The sequence below is a fragment of the Strongylocentrotus purpuratus genome, unplaced genomic scaffold, assembly GCF_000002235.5.
Source record: "Strongylocentrotus purpuratus isolate Spur 01 unplaced genomic scaffold, Spur_5.0 spur5_scaffold_19, whole genome shotgun sequence".
Taxonomy (NCBI): Eukaryota; Metazoa; Echinodermata; class Echinoidea; order Camarodonta; family Strongylocentrotidae; genus Strongylocentrotus; species Strongylocentrotus purpuratus.
In genome coordinates this window covers 13010150-13027170 of record NW_022145604.1, presented here as the reverse complement: position 1 = coordinate 13027170, position 17021 = coordinate 13010150, and the positions used below count along the sequence as shown (strand labels likewise).

The 17021-nt window shown below is 36.5% G+C and overlaps 1 protein-coding gene across 1 annotated transcript in view; it reads left to right on the top strand.

Moving 5' to 3' along the window:
• The window catches only part of LOC765039, a 28216-nt gene extending 25953 nt beyond the window's left edge, over positions 1-2263 (top strand). The window contains exon 3 of the mRNA XM_001201921.4: positions 1911-2263. Coding sequence (XP_001201921.2) covers positions 1911-2099 — 189 coding nt within the window. The 3' untranslated portion in view covers positions 2100-2263. The remainder of the gene's footprint in view (positions 1-1910) is intronic.
• The last annotated feature ends 14758 nt before the right edge of the window (positions 2264-17021 follow it).

Here is a 17021-nt window from a genome sequence, read left to right as displayed (position 1 = left end):
ATAGCCTGCTACTGTAACTGCAATTGTGGGCTGATGAGGAACCAAATTAGCTGGCTGATTTAAGGTCAGGCTAGTTAAAATAGTTGGTTATTTTGCAACTTCGGTCTGATGACGACAGGCGTATAGTGACATCTATTTATTTATAATTTTATTTAAGCAGGGTTGCCTCTTCAGTTAACAAACTGCTTTCCCCTGCACATCTAAGCTACAGTACGTATACAAAATAACAGTTACCTTCTGGTTTCAAGTACAGTATACTTAAGATTACATGTATTACAGGGGGTTCAAGGAGGCACAGTTTCAGAAAAAATGGGGGCTTCATCAAATATTAATACCTCAATCGCACCAACAAGACCCGACAATTGACCAATCAAACAGTTACATTAACCTGAATGGCAAAAGGTCAGTCGGTTTGGAGCCGGTTTGGCGATGTGACTGAGGCATTAATTCGGGCAAGTGGGCCCTACAGTAGCATCTCCAGGATAACTTCTGTTTCAGTTTTCTACAACCATCACAACTTCACCAGTTTGTATATTATTCTCATTAAATACTGATGTTGAGGTAACATTTAGCTATACGCTAATAAAGGAAACATGCTTAATAATTGTTACTCCATTAGCAAAAAAAAAAGGAACAACCCTTTTGGTTTGTTCTTTTTGGAGGGGGGGGGGGTATGTTTATCGCTGAAAGACACACCCCCCCCCCCCCTTTTTTTTTTCTTCAATCCACCTGCTTCAAAGCCAGATAATTAGTGCCTGGAAGCAAAGTTTTAGATGTAAATTAACTTCACTTTTAGGTCACTGGTATAATATGACTCTTCATACTGGCACCCGTCTACCTCAAAGTTTGTTAGCTGATCTAGATTGTTGTAGTTATACGATAGTATGCCCCCTGGGTGCGTGTACGAATAACCTTCAGCCGAAGATGAAATTGAAATGCCATACCCGATAGCGTTTGATGTCCAGTATTGGACTTCAAAGAGATCAGGTAGCAGATGATATCCTTTTAAGACTTCAACATGAGATGGATTACTAGTTCCAGGGTTTCTAGCTTAATGGGCGAGACACTCCAGGCAAGCACAGGAGAAAATTGACCAGGTTTTGATTTTGATATGACCAGGATAAGATGTCGGGAGGTCATTTGTCATTAACCTCATTTATGCAGGCACTCGATTTCTGGGCTCCACACTTTGAGTCCTGGGAAATGACGGAAAGTTGATTTCCAAATATTGGAGATAAAAAAGCTTGGGCTGTTTGATTTAGCCTTTAAATACAAAGATAAATCTGCACAAAGCTTCGGTAGAAAATGTCTTATTAAATCTGAGTGTTGATCAGAGAAAGACAAGATTGCAAAGCTGCATTTGAAGAAAAATACAATATCTCCCTTTCAGGTTTTACCATGAGTTTCTGCAAGAACATAAGTTTATACAAGTCATGAAATGAATATTAAATGATCAGTGAAAAGAAATCCATAGTAACTTTTTTTGTTAAATGCATGATTTTCAATTGTCTTTTTTCCTCAAAAGACAATATATCTATGGTGTTTGTGACCTACTGTTTGATAAAATTCAAGTTAATGTTTATTTCTGACATTTGTAAAACCCTTAGGAATTAGTATGGACAGCATCCATGTACTTGACTTTGGGGCAAAATTGGAGCAAAATGTTACAAACTTACCAAGTTGAAGCATATACATGTAAATTCCACAAGGCTCCTCCCTCCCATTACGGATGGACGTCTCACCATGCGTATCCATTGTTTAGAAGTTTTTTTCGAGTGGGAGCAGCATCATTGTTCCATTCGCACCTTTTGTGTTTATTTTGTTCCATCTAAAACAGCTGTATAGGAAATATTTGCAAAATAAACTCTTCATAATTGTATTCTCTTTTTTTTTTTCTTCTTTCTTTTCAGTGTGTGGTATGCCTGGCCAGACAAGCGGTGATATGTACATACCCCTGCACCCACCGCGTCATCTGCCGAAAGTGTTTCGTCAAGACCATCCAGATGGCGCTGTCCCAACGCCTCCTGCCCCTACGCTGCGTCGTCTGCCGCTCCAAGATCAAGCACCTTGAGCAGGCCCCCGTGGTCGACCCTCTATAGTGGACCACCCGGACGGGACGTCCTGGCTGACAGTGTGAGTCGATCCTACTACCAAAAACAAAACAAAAGAAATGTGTAATTCGAGAGCCAGAAGGGCAAAAATTCCTATCCTTTCATAAAGAGTTATACAGTCATACCTGTCTATAGCGACCGCCCAAGGGAAACCCCCAAAAAGGTGGTCTTTGTAGACAGGTGGTCTTTATGGACAGGTTCCTTTAGTACATGTTTCAATAAGTCAAACTTGTCTATAGCGACCACCCAAGGGAGACCCCCCCCCCCCAAAAAAAAAAAGTGGTCTTTGTAGACAGGTGGTCTTTATGGACAGGTTCCTTTAGTACATGTTTCAATGAGAAACCATTTTCAAGGGAAACAAAAAATGTGTTCTTTGTAGACAGGTGGTCACTAAAGCAGGTTTGACTGTATCTAATGCTCTACTGGCTCTTTACAGACAATACTTATGTAATAATAATAGAAAGATTGTTATATGTGTGTGTGTAAACTTGTAAAGAGATATAAAAGTATATACTGTATAGTTGGGAATTTATAAGAAGGGCTATATAGTCCAGAAATGGTTTCCTGAGCATTTGGAAGCACATGGAAACATATATACATGTGAAGCGATCTGCGCCATAAGAGAACAGAATATTAATAACGTTATTATTACTCCATATTTTCTTTTTTTGTGTAACAAAATTGAGCAGAATCAATTGAGAGTTTCAGTCACCAAGACAATCAATAAAAACAAAAACAATTGCAATATGGGAGAACAGAATATTAATACCATTATTATTAATTTTAAATTGCTCTATTTTTTGTGTAACAAACTTTCAAATGTATTCTCTAAAGTTACATTTGATTGATATTTATTTTAGTTTTATTTGAAAAATATGGAATATTACTTTGGATATCTCTTCTCTTTTTCGAAAATAAAAGATGGTATTTTTATCTGTTTTACTATGTCTTAGTCAAAGTAAAGGACATATTAAGATTTATCTTTTTACAAATACGAAAGGATCTCAAATTGTCTATTGTTTCTCTATTTCACTGGAATATAATATAATTACAGCTAAATGTATCAATGAAAATAAATTGTGTTTGTCTTTAATGTACAGTTGCATCCGGAAAACATTCCTACATGTACTTGTGTGTACATTTTAAGGCTATGTATCTGTAGTACCTAGATATTTTATTAAGATTCAGACATTTTGTCTATTTTGACTTGTAAATTACTTTTCATTATGTGAGGAATAACTTTACTTACAAAATTACAATATAATATATAACAATTACACAACATTTTTTGTCAATTTTTGTATAATTTGCATGGATGTTGTGTATACAAAATATTCCAATCCAGTTTTAAAATTCATCTCATTTCCTTGTGCATGCCAATGTATACCGGTAGTCATGCATGTACATCAGTTTCTATGATTTGGGATTGGGACATTTTGTAAAATGCACGATTAAAATGATAAACTGAATTCCCTGCTAGAGATTTGACAATTATCTAAACACATGGATCAAATAACCTGGTCCAATATTCCATCCATTCAGCATAGTTTCGAGCAAATGCTATTAATATTCTAGTATTGTAGTTTGACTACCGGTATTGAGAGCGAGAAGGGGGTTAACACTGCTAAAGAATATCTGTACTTGAGTGAGTGACCATTTGGCTCTCAACAGATATTTAGAGGCATATAAATTTAATTAGATTATCCACTAGTGGTGTATGTACAGTTAACAGCTAAATTGTCCACACCCCTTGTCAATTTGACGGTTTTCTGGTTCTTTTGGAACTCAAGAATAAAAGGTGGACTGGTTGAATTAGGGTCTTTCTTGAATACTTGTAGATGTAAGTTTTAATACTGGTATGTCACATTCTCAAGAAAAATGAAATAGGGACAATTCCATTTTTCTTATACTTAGGATGTACTTACCTGTACAGCAAGTTGCTTTAACCTGTTTAAAATCCATAATTGAACTGCTACATCTCTTGGAAAACAGATATTTGAATTCAACAATTCATTTGTGAGCTTGTACATGCATCAGAATTGGAACTGTAGGGTGAAACAAGAGTTGACTCCTGTAAAGTTTGCAAGAATCTTCAGTCAATTGAAGGAGGCAGACTTAATCAGAAGAAGAAGAGAAAAAGACATTGACTCTTACTTTAGGATTTGTCTCATTGTACAAGCACAACATATAGACGTAGGTAGTTCTACCCATTTGTATGATATGCTACATGTACATGTAGTTGAATGTGATTAGTAACAAGTGTTTTGTTAGATTGGATACTGAGTTAGTTTGGGTACAAATAGAGTATGATACTGCAATACTTGTAGATGATAATTATTCCAAGTGATGTATTTTGATGAGTGCCTTTTGGTACACAATGAATTTGCAATACTAACTGTATGAGATCATGTAATGTAGTTTATCATTTTTATACCTCTGTGGTATGCTGTATTCCGACTTGTAAGGAGCATTTTGCGGTGTCATAAAACAGGTATTGTGTGGTATATCAAGTTTTGAGAAATCAGAACATGTAGATTTTCCTCACGTCATTCTTTCTGTCGTCAAATGTGCATTGAAATGGTAGAGATTCTTTATAGCTACATTTGTAAGTGTACTTTATTATTATCTGTTGATAGCCAATATGGCATGAATTTTGTTAAATTATGTGGGTTAACAAACTTTTGACAATATTTACTCCAATTTTATCTTTACCAATCAAGTTTAATGAACCCAGTTTTGATGGCGGTTACACATGTAACTTGCAATAAATTGTCTATCTGTAGCTTAAAGGACATTCACTCTGTGTTAAAGTATGTGAGGGAATGCCCTTCTCTGGCTCTAAACAGACAAAATGAAGTAGGAAAGCCCTTATATGCATGTATTGATGGTTGTAACCAATTACAAATGTTTATATCCAAGTTTAGTTTATAGTTGGTCTGAAAAGAAGCCCCAGGGGTTTTCAATTAAGGTTTGTTTTGAACAATGAAGGTTTTATTAAACAGTCAAAGAATGTACAATAGGCAGATTCAAATAAAACTGTTTATACTACCTTTTTGCTTTCTAAATTGTACCCCCCCCCTCCTTCTTTAATTAATAACATGATCCAAACATGTACAACTAATGCTTATTTAATAACATATTCCAATGAGAGGTCATTTAAAAGAAAAATGATGAAAAAGCAAGTGAAAATGAATCATTGGTGATGGAATAGAGAATAAGGCCATTTCAATAAAAACTTTTTTAAAAGTCCCTCAGATGATGAACTGTTAATGGAATGTCTGACACAACTCAGCTGAGAGATTAGGTTTTAATGCATTCAGTTGCATGATGTGTAATAAAATTTGTCTGGGTGACCACTTTAAAGTCTCCCAAGATGTCTGTCTCCTGAGCAAAGTTATGTTTTAAAAGTGTTATTTATCTGTGTTTTAGAGCCACGACCAAAATATTCCGTCACAATTTATATAGGACAGCAACCTATAGAGTGCAAAACCAGAAATTCTTTGAAACATGAGCATTTTGGGGGGTGTAAATGAGGGTGATGTTCACAGAAAGAAACTCACAAATTGCAAAAGTTTAGTGTTATCATACTGTTATGTCAGTTGGGATCTAATGATTATGTGGTATGAAACTTTCACAAATCCAGACCACTCGGAAATATTAACCAAAATAGAATGTACAAAGTTTCTAGTGTTATACATGTAGTTCAGTTAAACCATAAGAAGCAAATACCTTGTCATTTGTCTGATCGAAAATGAAACACTTGGTTATAGATTCAAATTTTTTCTCTCCAAATGTACTTAACTGAGAAAGCAAAGAATGTTTAGTAGGCAAAGTGTTTGTAGACAATTTACCTTTCTCTGAAACTGTCTGATATGCTTTTAAGGGTAATTTAAGATGGATATGGCCGTTTCCAGCATTTGTCACTTTTCGCTTTGAAAGGTTAATGATGCTTTTAAGGTTGTGCCGTTATATTCTACATGTTAAAGAGCCGTCTGGGTGTGATGACCAAATACCGACAAAGGATGTGCTTGTACTTGAGTAACTGCATCACAATGATAAAATGATACAGCTGTTGGGTTTTCACACTATTAAGCTTTGTGCAAACTATGCCATGGGAAAACCGCTATAGTAAACCATTGGGGTAATTAATAGAATACATCTTCATTTCCATAATGGTTTGTTCCTCTTACCCAATTGCTAGAAAAGCATGAGTATGCTTGTAAAGTAAGCAACCATGGGACCAATGGCTTTAAGTCCTCTCCTAGGGACTTGATAATGAGAATTAATGCATTTATACCAAAGGGCACTATTACATTGACTTGCCCTCAAACTTATGCTTGTATAAGTAAGTAAGCAACCAGGGGACCAATGGCTTTAAGTCCTCTCCAAGGGACTTGATAATAAGGATTAATGCCTTTACATGTATACCAAAGGGCACTAGTACATTGACTTGCCCTCAAACTTGTGTTTGTAAGTAAGCAACCAGTGGACCAATGGCTTTAAGCCCCCTCCAAGGGACTTGATAATGAGGATTAATGCCTTACCAAAGGGTCATAGCACTTTGACTTTTCTTTGAACCCAGAACCTCTCGGTTTTGAAACCACTGCTCTACCATTGAGCCACTGCGTCTCCTCATAACATATTGTACAGTTAATAACTAAAGTATTTGTACCCCTTGCAAATTTGAAGTTCTTTGTGATTTCTTCCTATCTCAAGATTGAAAGGTGATTGAATAAGGGCTTTTTTAAATACTTTTAGATATAAGCCATAATAATATATCACATTCTCAAGAAGCGTAAATTGGGAAAAATCGTTTTTCGCATGCTTTAAAAATTACGAAACTTGGTAAGGGTATGAATGATTCAATTGTTAACTTTACATATAAATGAGCATGCATAAGACTACCTTTCTTTATCTCCATTAGGCCTGCATTTACATGTAGAAAAAAGAAAAGCTGTGGTATTACGGGATATTTGTAAATAAGCATGTATACTATGGTTAAAGGTTCATTTGCTCAATATACCTAGTATACAAATATTATAACTTGAATTAAGGATTCATTTTGATATGTATCACGAGCAATATTTTCTTTTTATTCTAACTGATAACAAGTTGGTCCATTGTATCTTTTCTTTCACTTGTAAACTGACTGTCGTTAATTAGTTCTTCCAAGTTGCGTTCTCATATTGAGACAGTTGAGTCTTACTTGTTTGTATTCATATAATGTTGAGTTGAATGGTACATGCAGTCTTGCTGATAATTTTAATGATGATTTCATTTGTTGAGAAATTATTAGTTTGTGCTTCTACGAGTATGTGCATCAAGCGTGCAGATTTTTGACCCCAAGATGGAAACAATCTTGTACTAAGTCAAGAAAACCTTCTCTCTTCAATTCGAAAAGTGATTTTTATATATATGTGTGTCTCATAACTTTTATGGGGAACAAGGAATTCATTATTCACTTCTGTGTTATTTATTGTACATGTATATGTGCATATAGTCATACTTGTATACTCGTATGGAATAGAATTGGTTTATATCGGTCACCGAGTGTTTATAATGTGTAGTCATCGACCCTTTTAGCGTGGCCACTTCTGCGGATGTAAAAGGTCTCTTACATATGTATGTTGGAATAAAACCATGATTTAAATGTCACTGGTGTAGAATGTTTTCCTGTCTATATAAAAGTTATTTTCCATGCAGTTTTGTACTATATCCAGGTTTGATTGTATTTATAATCCATTCAGATATTTATAGATATACGCTGTTTAAAAAATAAATATTGAAATACAAAGTGAATCGCAAGGTTTTTGCTTCATTATTATACCTGCAGTGTTCATTTAATTCTTTCTTTCTTCTCCTTTTTTTTTTCTCTCTCTCTCTCTCTCTCTCTCCCCTCTCTCTCTCTCTCTCTCTCTCTCTCTCTCTCCTCTCTCTCTCTCTCCCTCGCTACTTCTCTCTCTCTCTTTCTAATCCTTTTTTGTTATTTTTCTTTCTCTCCCAAACCAGAAATGATGATAGTGACAATGATGATGATAATGCTGGTGATTATAATGAAGTTGATGTTGATGATGTTGATACTGATGTTGAAAATGATAATGATGGTGATTCTAATGATGATGTTGATGATGATGATGATTATGATAATGATGTTGATAATGACAATGATGGTGATTCTAATGTTGATAATGATGATGTTGATGAGAATGATGATTATGATAATGATGTTGATAATGACAATGATGGTGATTCTAATGTTGATAATGATGATGTTGATGAGAATGATGATGGTTATAATGATGTTGATAATGATGGTGACCATGATGATAATGATGTTGATGAGAATGATGATTGTGACGATGATGATGTTAATAATGATGTTGATAATGACGATAATGATGATGATAAAGATGTTGATAATGATGTTGATTAACGATAATGATAATGATGATTTTGATGATGATGTTGATGATAATGATTCACAGCATGCATTTTGCGCCAATCCAAAAACAAAAACAGATATTACTGCTATGTCAGGTAGCCTTGTTCATTTGATCGAGAAAAAAAAAGTTCACTATGTTCATATCAGGAGTAGATTCTCCTTACAATTCTGTAAAAAAAAAAATTCTATTCAGGAATTTTCCTTTATCGGCCATGAGGTTTTGATAATGTGATTGTCAGGTTTTAACAAATTGCTATAAGTAAGGGTCCTGTCTCAACACTTCAAGTATAGACACAAATCAACATGGCATACTTGTATTAACAAACAAAATAAAGAAATAAAACAAATATGATATTAGGTCAACACAATCACCGAGATTTTGAAGAGGAAGAAAAAAAACCTTATTGCAATTACTATCAGCTGAAATATAACCATCTGAATAAATATATGTCCATGGGAACTCAGTGTTATATGCTTTGGCTCCTAATGGTTAGGAGCCAGAGCATATAACACTGAGTTCCTATAGGACATCTATTTATTCAGATGGTTATATCTCAGCTAATACTTAACATATCAAGTTGGTTTTCGACATTTGGACATTATTTTTGATGCTCTTTCGGAAAACGAAGAAAAAATTGAGAAATTTAAAAAATAGATTTTTGATGATGTCACACTTCACCACTCTATTGAAAGTTGAAAGCATTACAATGACGTGCATGTATTCACGTAATCTGAACATAATTTCAATAGGCAGTACAATAGGCAGTACAATGGGCCAGTAAAATTTCCCTAGAGTTGATTCCTCTAAAAGCCTTTGGGATCACGTGACTCGAAAACTTGTAGAGTAATAATCATGATCGAAAATACATGTACTTCTTTTGATAAAACTCTACAATGCTTAATTCTTTGTGAATAAGTTATTTTGCATCTATCCAGCGCTTTGCATAGCCTTGTATGATTTTATGTTCCTTTAAAGGTACTATGTCCCATTTGCAGCCAACATCAAATGCGGTTGAACTTTGCAGGAATTATGAATATGTCACGTATGTCCTATCTGTGTAATTTAAACGTTAGCAGTGTCCTATTATTCAAATTATGCAAGGAGATCCGTTTATTTTCTAGACTTCACTGTCGGACACTATTGAGTGACTGACTGACTTCTTTTTTTTTCTTTGGTAATAACATACAGAAAATGAGCTGAAAAAAGGATGAGCATTATTGTCTACATCATTATAAGTTTTGGTAAATAATTGTTAAGTCAGAATACGGTGCGCTTAGAGACACCAGTATTAAGCGCCTTATAAATATTGTTTATTATTATTATTATTATAACCCACTTCTTGTAATGACCAAAATTAAAGTGATTGAATCGTTCGACCATTCGGTACAAGAGTCTGAAAATCAGACTATTACTAAAAGGATTGCAATCACTAAAGTCGATTCAACAACTGATGCTCGTTATTTTCCCACTAAAAGACATTTTCAAGCCCTTTCGTTTTGAGGGAAGTTCTAAATTAGTATTATCTTTCAAATGCCGTTGGAATTTAACCTTGTCATTTTTTAGCCTGCAAATGGGACATAGTACCTTTAATAGTCAAAGCGACCGCGATGTACCTAAATAGTAAATCAAATTAGCTCGAAGCACCTGACAGGCTCTTAAAACACAAGGACGAATTAGACAGAGAGGCTAGAATTAAAAGAAAAATTACCTGGCTCTCAGATAAAAACTAAGATTGACAAATCTATATAAAAGAAAATTGTGGTTGTACGCCTCTTCTCTCTCTCTCTCTCTCTCTCTCTCTCTCTCTCTTTCCCCCTACCTCTCTCTCTCTCCTTTCCTTTCCTTTTTCCATTCTTTCGCACATTTCTAGTCTTCCCCAGTTATACTAAGAAGGACGACACCAAAGCGGGAACATTCCGAACAGAAATTTGCGTTATCGGCAGATAAATGCAAGTGTTTGAAAAAATGTTTAAATATCTGTTTGATTCGGCATATAATTCCTTTTGTATGTTCTATCTCACCTCAAGTTTTTTTTTTAAATAATGCTGATGAGATTTTTGTTGTTGCACAAGTGCGGCTTGAACATTTGATTTCAAGTAGATTTGGCGCCATGCAAATATCCTTCTTCTTCTTCTTCTTCTTCTTCTTCTTCTTCTTCTTCTTCTTCTTCTACTTCTTCTTTTTCGTCGTCTTCTTCTTCTTCTTCTTCTTCTTCTTCTTCTTCTTCTTCTTCTTCTTCGTCTTCTTCTTCTTCTTCTTCTTCTTCTTCTTCTTCTTCTTCTTCTTCTTCTTCTACTTCTTCTTTTTCGTCGTCTTCTTCTTCTTCTTCTTCTTCTTCTTCTTCTTCTTCTTCTTCTACTTCTTCTTTTTCGTCGTCTTCTCCTTATCCTTCCCCTTCGTGTTCTTCTTCTTCTCCTTCCCCTTCGTGTTCTTCTTTTTCTTCTTCTTCTTCTTCTTCTTCTTCTTCTTCTTCTTCTTCTTCTTCTTCTACTTCTTCTTTTTCGTCGTCTTCTTCTTCTCCTTCTTCTTCTTCTTCTTCTTCGTCTTCTTCTTCTTCTTCTTCTTCTTCTTCTTCTTCTTCTTCTTCTTCTACTTCTTCTTTTTCGTCGTCTTCTCCTTATCCTTCCCCTTCGTGTTCTTCTTCTTCTCCTCCTCCTTCTTCTTCTTCTTATTCTTTGTATCATTCTTCCTCCGATTCTTCTTCTTCGTCTTCTTCTTCTTTTTCGTATGCGTATGCCTAACAACCAGCATTTTGTCGAGTGTCCATCGGTTAATTTGGAGTCTATTTGGCGGTGTCACTGGGGTATCAGAAAATAGCAAAAACTCGCCTCTTCCTGGCGCTTCCAGGTCAGAATATTGGATTGCCCGCCCTCCCTCTCCATCTCCTGCGAGATTTCGTCAGAGCCGTTTTTATGCACGGAGATCGAGTGAGTCATACAAGAGGGTTACATCCTCGGCCATATAGTACGTGCGGTAATACGAGACGAAGTTCACTGCAAACCAGTGACTCATTTCAAACACATAGACAGAAAAGCGATGCGATCTCGCTTTAATAAAAACAAAGAGCCTTGAAATCTAGGGCCTTAATATCGAGGAAAGTTTAGATAATTACGTCTTGTTTGAAAAAAGAAAGATGACGTGCTATTCTCAGTGGTCTTGACAAACAGTGACTCACGGAGAAGAAAGAAACTTAATAATAAAATTGCACTCGACATTCTATGAAGTAGAAAAAAGTTTACACAACTGTAGGGTATGGGTGCACATTAATCAAATAATCTTTTTGCGTTGGCAACTCTGCATACTAATATTGTTAATAAAAAGAACGACTTGTTCTCGATCATTTCCATCCCTTCATTTGAGAAAATGTTGCCGTTTTTCTTTCTAGACTCCCTTTCATGCCTTGAGATGAGTTCCATATACCCAACTTTTCTATTCAAGTGCGATGAGCACAGGTGTGCAGGCCTACGAAATAAAAAGAAGTTTAGTGCTTTCTTGTTTCCAACAAAATCGGACGTCTATGTCGTAACTATTTCTATATTAAAAAGGGACTCAACTTTGTGTAGCACCAGGAGCATGTCAACATAATAATAATACTAATAACAACATTGTTTTCCATCGAAGTCTCTAAGCGCTATAACTAACAAAATACATTGATAAACAATTGCATAATTAAAAAAAAAATACAAATAAAGCTTCAAATTACAATAAATATGAAATATTACATTAATGTGAACAGAGCATGTTAATAATCAAAAGCAATTTCGAATAAATGTGTCTTTAGACAAGTTTTGAATCGGTTTACAGTCTGACAGCCTTTGACATGTAAAGGTAGTTTGTTTCAAAGTTGAGCAGAAGCTTTGCAAAAAGAGCGAAGTAGACACTAGGTTTAATTGTGAGGATGACCGTAGATTTCTTGACAGGCATGAGTACTAGCAGGAGTGCAGTCACGGTAGTCAAGAAAGCAATTTTATTAGTTTGACGTTTATTAGTTTAAAGCGTACCGTTCGATCAGAATGATTATAATTTGGTGCAAGAAAGGAAAGGAAAAAAACCACATTCAATTCGTTACTCACGTAGACATTGTCGGTCTATATCGTCTGTTTGGAGACAGAAGGGCGTTACTTCATATTAATTTACACAGAGTTAACACCTATCTGGCCCAAAACAGACAACATGCAATCCAAACACGATTAAAAAGATTTTCCAGAAATCAACTTAAGGGTAGTGTCTGTACTCTCTTGTATTGCATCATAGAAATCATATCCGGATTGCGTAATACATGTATGTCACACTGTGCTCGTTCATCAAGAGGAGTTAAACTTGGCTGTTGAAATTGCCAAAGGTTGATTTTTTTGTGAAAGGCTTTACGATCGTATTTTCATTATAATATGAAAAAGTACCATTATCTAAACCTGTGGTATCAAAACATTCCTGTAGTATTTTGTTGTGGTAACAATGCGTCCAGTGGCGGATCCAGGGAGGGGCCCGGGAGGCCCGGCCCCCTCCCCTGGGGAAAAATCAGGTAAAAACACGTTAATTTTACCTTAATTTGGTGACGGGCCCCCTTCCCTGGGCCTCAAGGGGCGGGTCCGAATTTTCAAATTTCCGGGGGCAAAACAAAAATGAATGCTCGCTTATTCACCGGCTAGCTATTTCGCCGCTAAGTATTTTCTCACGGATTGGGCCCCCTATTTGGCCCCCTCCCCAGCCGCCGGCTGATCCACCCCTGAATGCGTACCTCATGAAATGCCACAGAACCACATGGATATACCACAGCCAGCCGTTCACTTTACCACACGAGTCGATGGTACAGTATACCACAAGAGTACCTATTTTGTGTGGTATACATTACATACCACAGGTAATACCACATAACATATTTATAATGGGAATGATGCATGGGGATGCCTTTTAGGTCTTACCTCTCAACCTCAAAGATTCAACATGTTTAAGAGTCAGCGTTGGCCTATCTACTCGCCGATCGACGTGTATTCCCTCACTGAAGAGCTCACACTAAAAGCACATCCTTTTCCCCAATAGGATCAGGGTAAATATGGTCTTGTTGCAAAACATCTGCAATACGGGGAAAGGCTTGAATGATTCAAGTGAAGCAGTCTACTAATGTTTTGTAAAACAAATATACCTTTTTACTAACATATTGAAATCTATGGATGTTTTTTTTTACTGGGAACCTAGTGCCGAGGTATCCATTAACATGTTATTAATGAGTGAACTACATTACTTGGAATCCAGTCCTCATAAATTATTTGTTGTTATGTCGGGCAAAACTCACATCTTCCTCCAAACATTTAAATGCAAACTTTATTGAAGGAGCTCGCGCTTTTTAATGTTTTTTTTTAAAACAGATATAATGGTGCCATCAAATGTTGTGAATCATCACCATCATCAAGGTTTCATGTTTTCAAGAACAATCTTTGTTTAAAAAGTATGCATAACATCTGAATATGTTAATAAACCGATCTAATGACGTTTCTGCGTTAACTAAATATATTTAATTAGGGACTTTTAGATTTGCTTGGACTGATACGTGTGACGTCCATTCAAGGCAGTGCATTAAAAGGACGTCGATCGTAGCAATCCACGTTGTCGTTGTGCAAATCTAAAAGTCCCCATTTATACATGTGTCTCAATAGTCAGAATTCAAAGTGGATACATTAGTTGTTGCTAGGTAGGACAAACGTTATGGCTTGCATTACGAAAGTGGCATTTATAATGCTGCTATGTCTGCATGGCTCTTGAGTTGTCAAGAGTAGCGTTTGTTCAAGAAGTATGCATAAAATTAGTCATTCACAGACGTGATAAATTTGCGCAATTAACATCTCTAGCAACGTTGGAATCCAATGGCGGCAATACACATACATTATAGCTATTGTTGTTTAAGTCTGGGACAACTCTGACAAGCGATTCTAGCGGGTCTTAAAACATGCCCAGCTACAAGCTTAGGGAACTAGTAAGTTGATCTATAGTGTCCACGATAGGGGCATTTACACTGTCTTCCAAACACGCCAAAAAATGCCAAACCGGAGCCTGGCCGCGATGTTACCAAGGGCAACTACGCTTTACCGGCAGAAACGCCAAGCCCCAAACATTCCAAAACGAAGTGTGATCTGTGGTCTTTGGGCAGATGAGGGGATATATTTAGAATGCACGTTGTTTACATGATTCTTTGCTTTTTTAAACAAGCCTCCAGCAGCTTTGGTGTTTTGAGATAAAAAAAAAAAACACTTACTAGTTCTCTCTCTCTCTCTCTCTCTCTCTCTCTCTCTTTCTTTCTCTCTTCTTCCCATCTCTCTCTCTCTCTCTTTCTTTCTCTCTCCTCTCTCTCCCCCTCTTCTCTCCATCTCTCTCTTTTTTTTTCTCTTTTCTCTCTCTTACTTATCTCTCCATGTCTCTCTCTCTTCTCCCCTTCTCTCTCTTTCTCTTTCTCTCTCTCTCTTTCTTCCTCTCTTATTTATCGCGCTCTCTCTCTCTCTCTCTCTCTCTCTCTCTATCTATCTCTCTGTTTCTATCAATCTCTCTCTTTCTATTTCTCTTTTACACGCTTTCCGATGATATCCAGACATATTTCATGTTTACATCTCCAGTATACCACATACATTATATTGCTATCCTTTTTTTTTGTTGACGATTTCGATTAATACCGTATTATCTCATTCAGAGTATGAACTATTTCTCAATGATGGAAACAACCCACCATGTAAAGACTCCAATTACAACGACACGCAATAAACCAATCCTCGATCTATACATCTACTATCCTTAACCCAATACCTAAGCATCTGATTGTCTCGATAATTGTGCTTAATAACGTTTCATTATATTGTTGATTGGCTTCGCTGGCAGAGGGATTGGCGAGTATTGAACGCTTTAATCATGTTGTGTAATACAGCACTGCTTTAGTCCCTGGCAGCCGATAGCTGGCCTAGGAGTCCCATGTAAAATGTATGCTTAATCTCAAGTCGCGTGCATCCAAGTGGGCTTCGCGTTGGCTTAGCAACGAGATGAGTGACGTCACCACTCTCCATCAATCGCGGAGTGACGTAATGTTAATCGCGAACGTGACGTCACGCAGTGAAGTCGGGGAAGTCAACGAGCTCGCAATGTCGTCTGCTAATTACGCGCGTATAGACCAATCAACACCCAATCCGCGTCTAATTGTGGATTCCGTGAAAACAAAGATTTTGTTTGTGCGTGGTTGAATAAGGTCGCATGACGATCATCATCTCGAGATCTATTAGTTGTACTGTAATTGAGCTATTCCTGGTCATTTTCGTCATCAGATGACACAAAAGACCCATTTAAAAATAGCTTCCCCAACGCTATGCAAATGGTAAATATTTCATTTTCGCACTTGAGGGCACTTCAATAAATATAGTTCATGAAAAACAACATGCGCTTTGGTCATTTGAAAATCCTTTGCGTCATTGATTTCTCACTTTCGGAGCTCCATTTTGCATTATTTCATTGGATGTTGAAGTTTCAATGAGATCGAGGCTACCCGTTCCATAATTTGAAAAGTCACTTTATACATTTAAATATTTGTCTGTCTTGCATTTAACCCCCCAAAAAGCAAGCCCAGCCATATTGGCAGGTCAGGTGACCTACCACTATACCAGTGTTCCTGGCTTCTCTATTTTCATGCATTTTCGTGTTATCATTTCTCATTTCTTTCTCTCTTTCTTTCTTAATACACTTTCTGTTTTGATCTCCAGGTTTACCTTTTTATTAAATACATTTTTTAATTTCAGCTTGTAAGATTTTATTAACTCTATCGATCCCCTCTCGGGATATGATAGTACAAACATATTTACATAGTATCAATATAACAATAGTATAGCAATGATAAACATGTTATAATATCAACAGTGATAAATATATGTATGTTTATGTATATATGATAAGGTATCTGATAGCGTGGAATAGCTTGGCTACAATTGTGAAGTGGGCGGGGCAGGGGGAGGGGGTAAACAAAATTCAGGAAATGCCACAGATCGGGATGATGTGGCGGGGAAGGGTCGGGGGTGTTGTCATCTTCTTCTCGGTATCTTTTCCTCTATTCTTTCAGTCCCCCCTCATTCTCTCTCTCTCTCTCTCTCTCTCTCTGTCTCTCTCTTCCCCTCTCCTTCACATTCCTTTCACTTCTCATTTCTTTTTTCTTTTTTCTTCAAATCTTTCTTTCTTTGATCTTTTTCTTTCTTACTCTCTTACTGTTCTTATCTTCAGGTTTATCCTTGTTTTTGATTTAAAACAAAAAGTTTCTTAAAGTTATCTGGTAAAGTGGAATAACAGAGGTAAAGTGGGTGGAGGGTAAACTAAGTTTAAGAAATAATAGGGAGCGGGATGGTGGCCAGGGGCAAGGGATCATCTACTCGCTATATTTTTCTCTCATATTCTTTCAGTCTCTCCCTTACCCTCTCTCTCTCTCTCTCTCTCTTCCCCTCTCCCT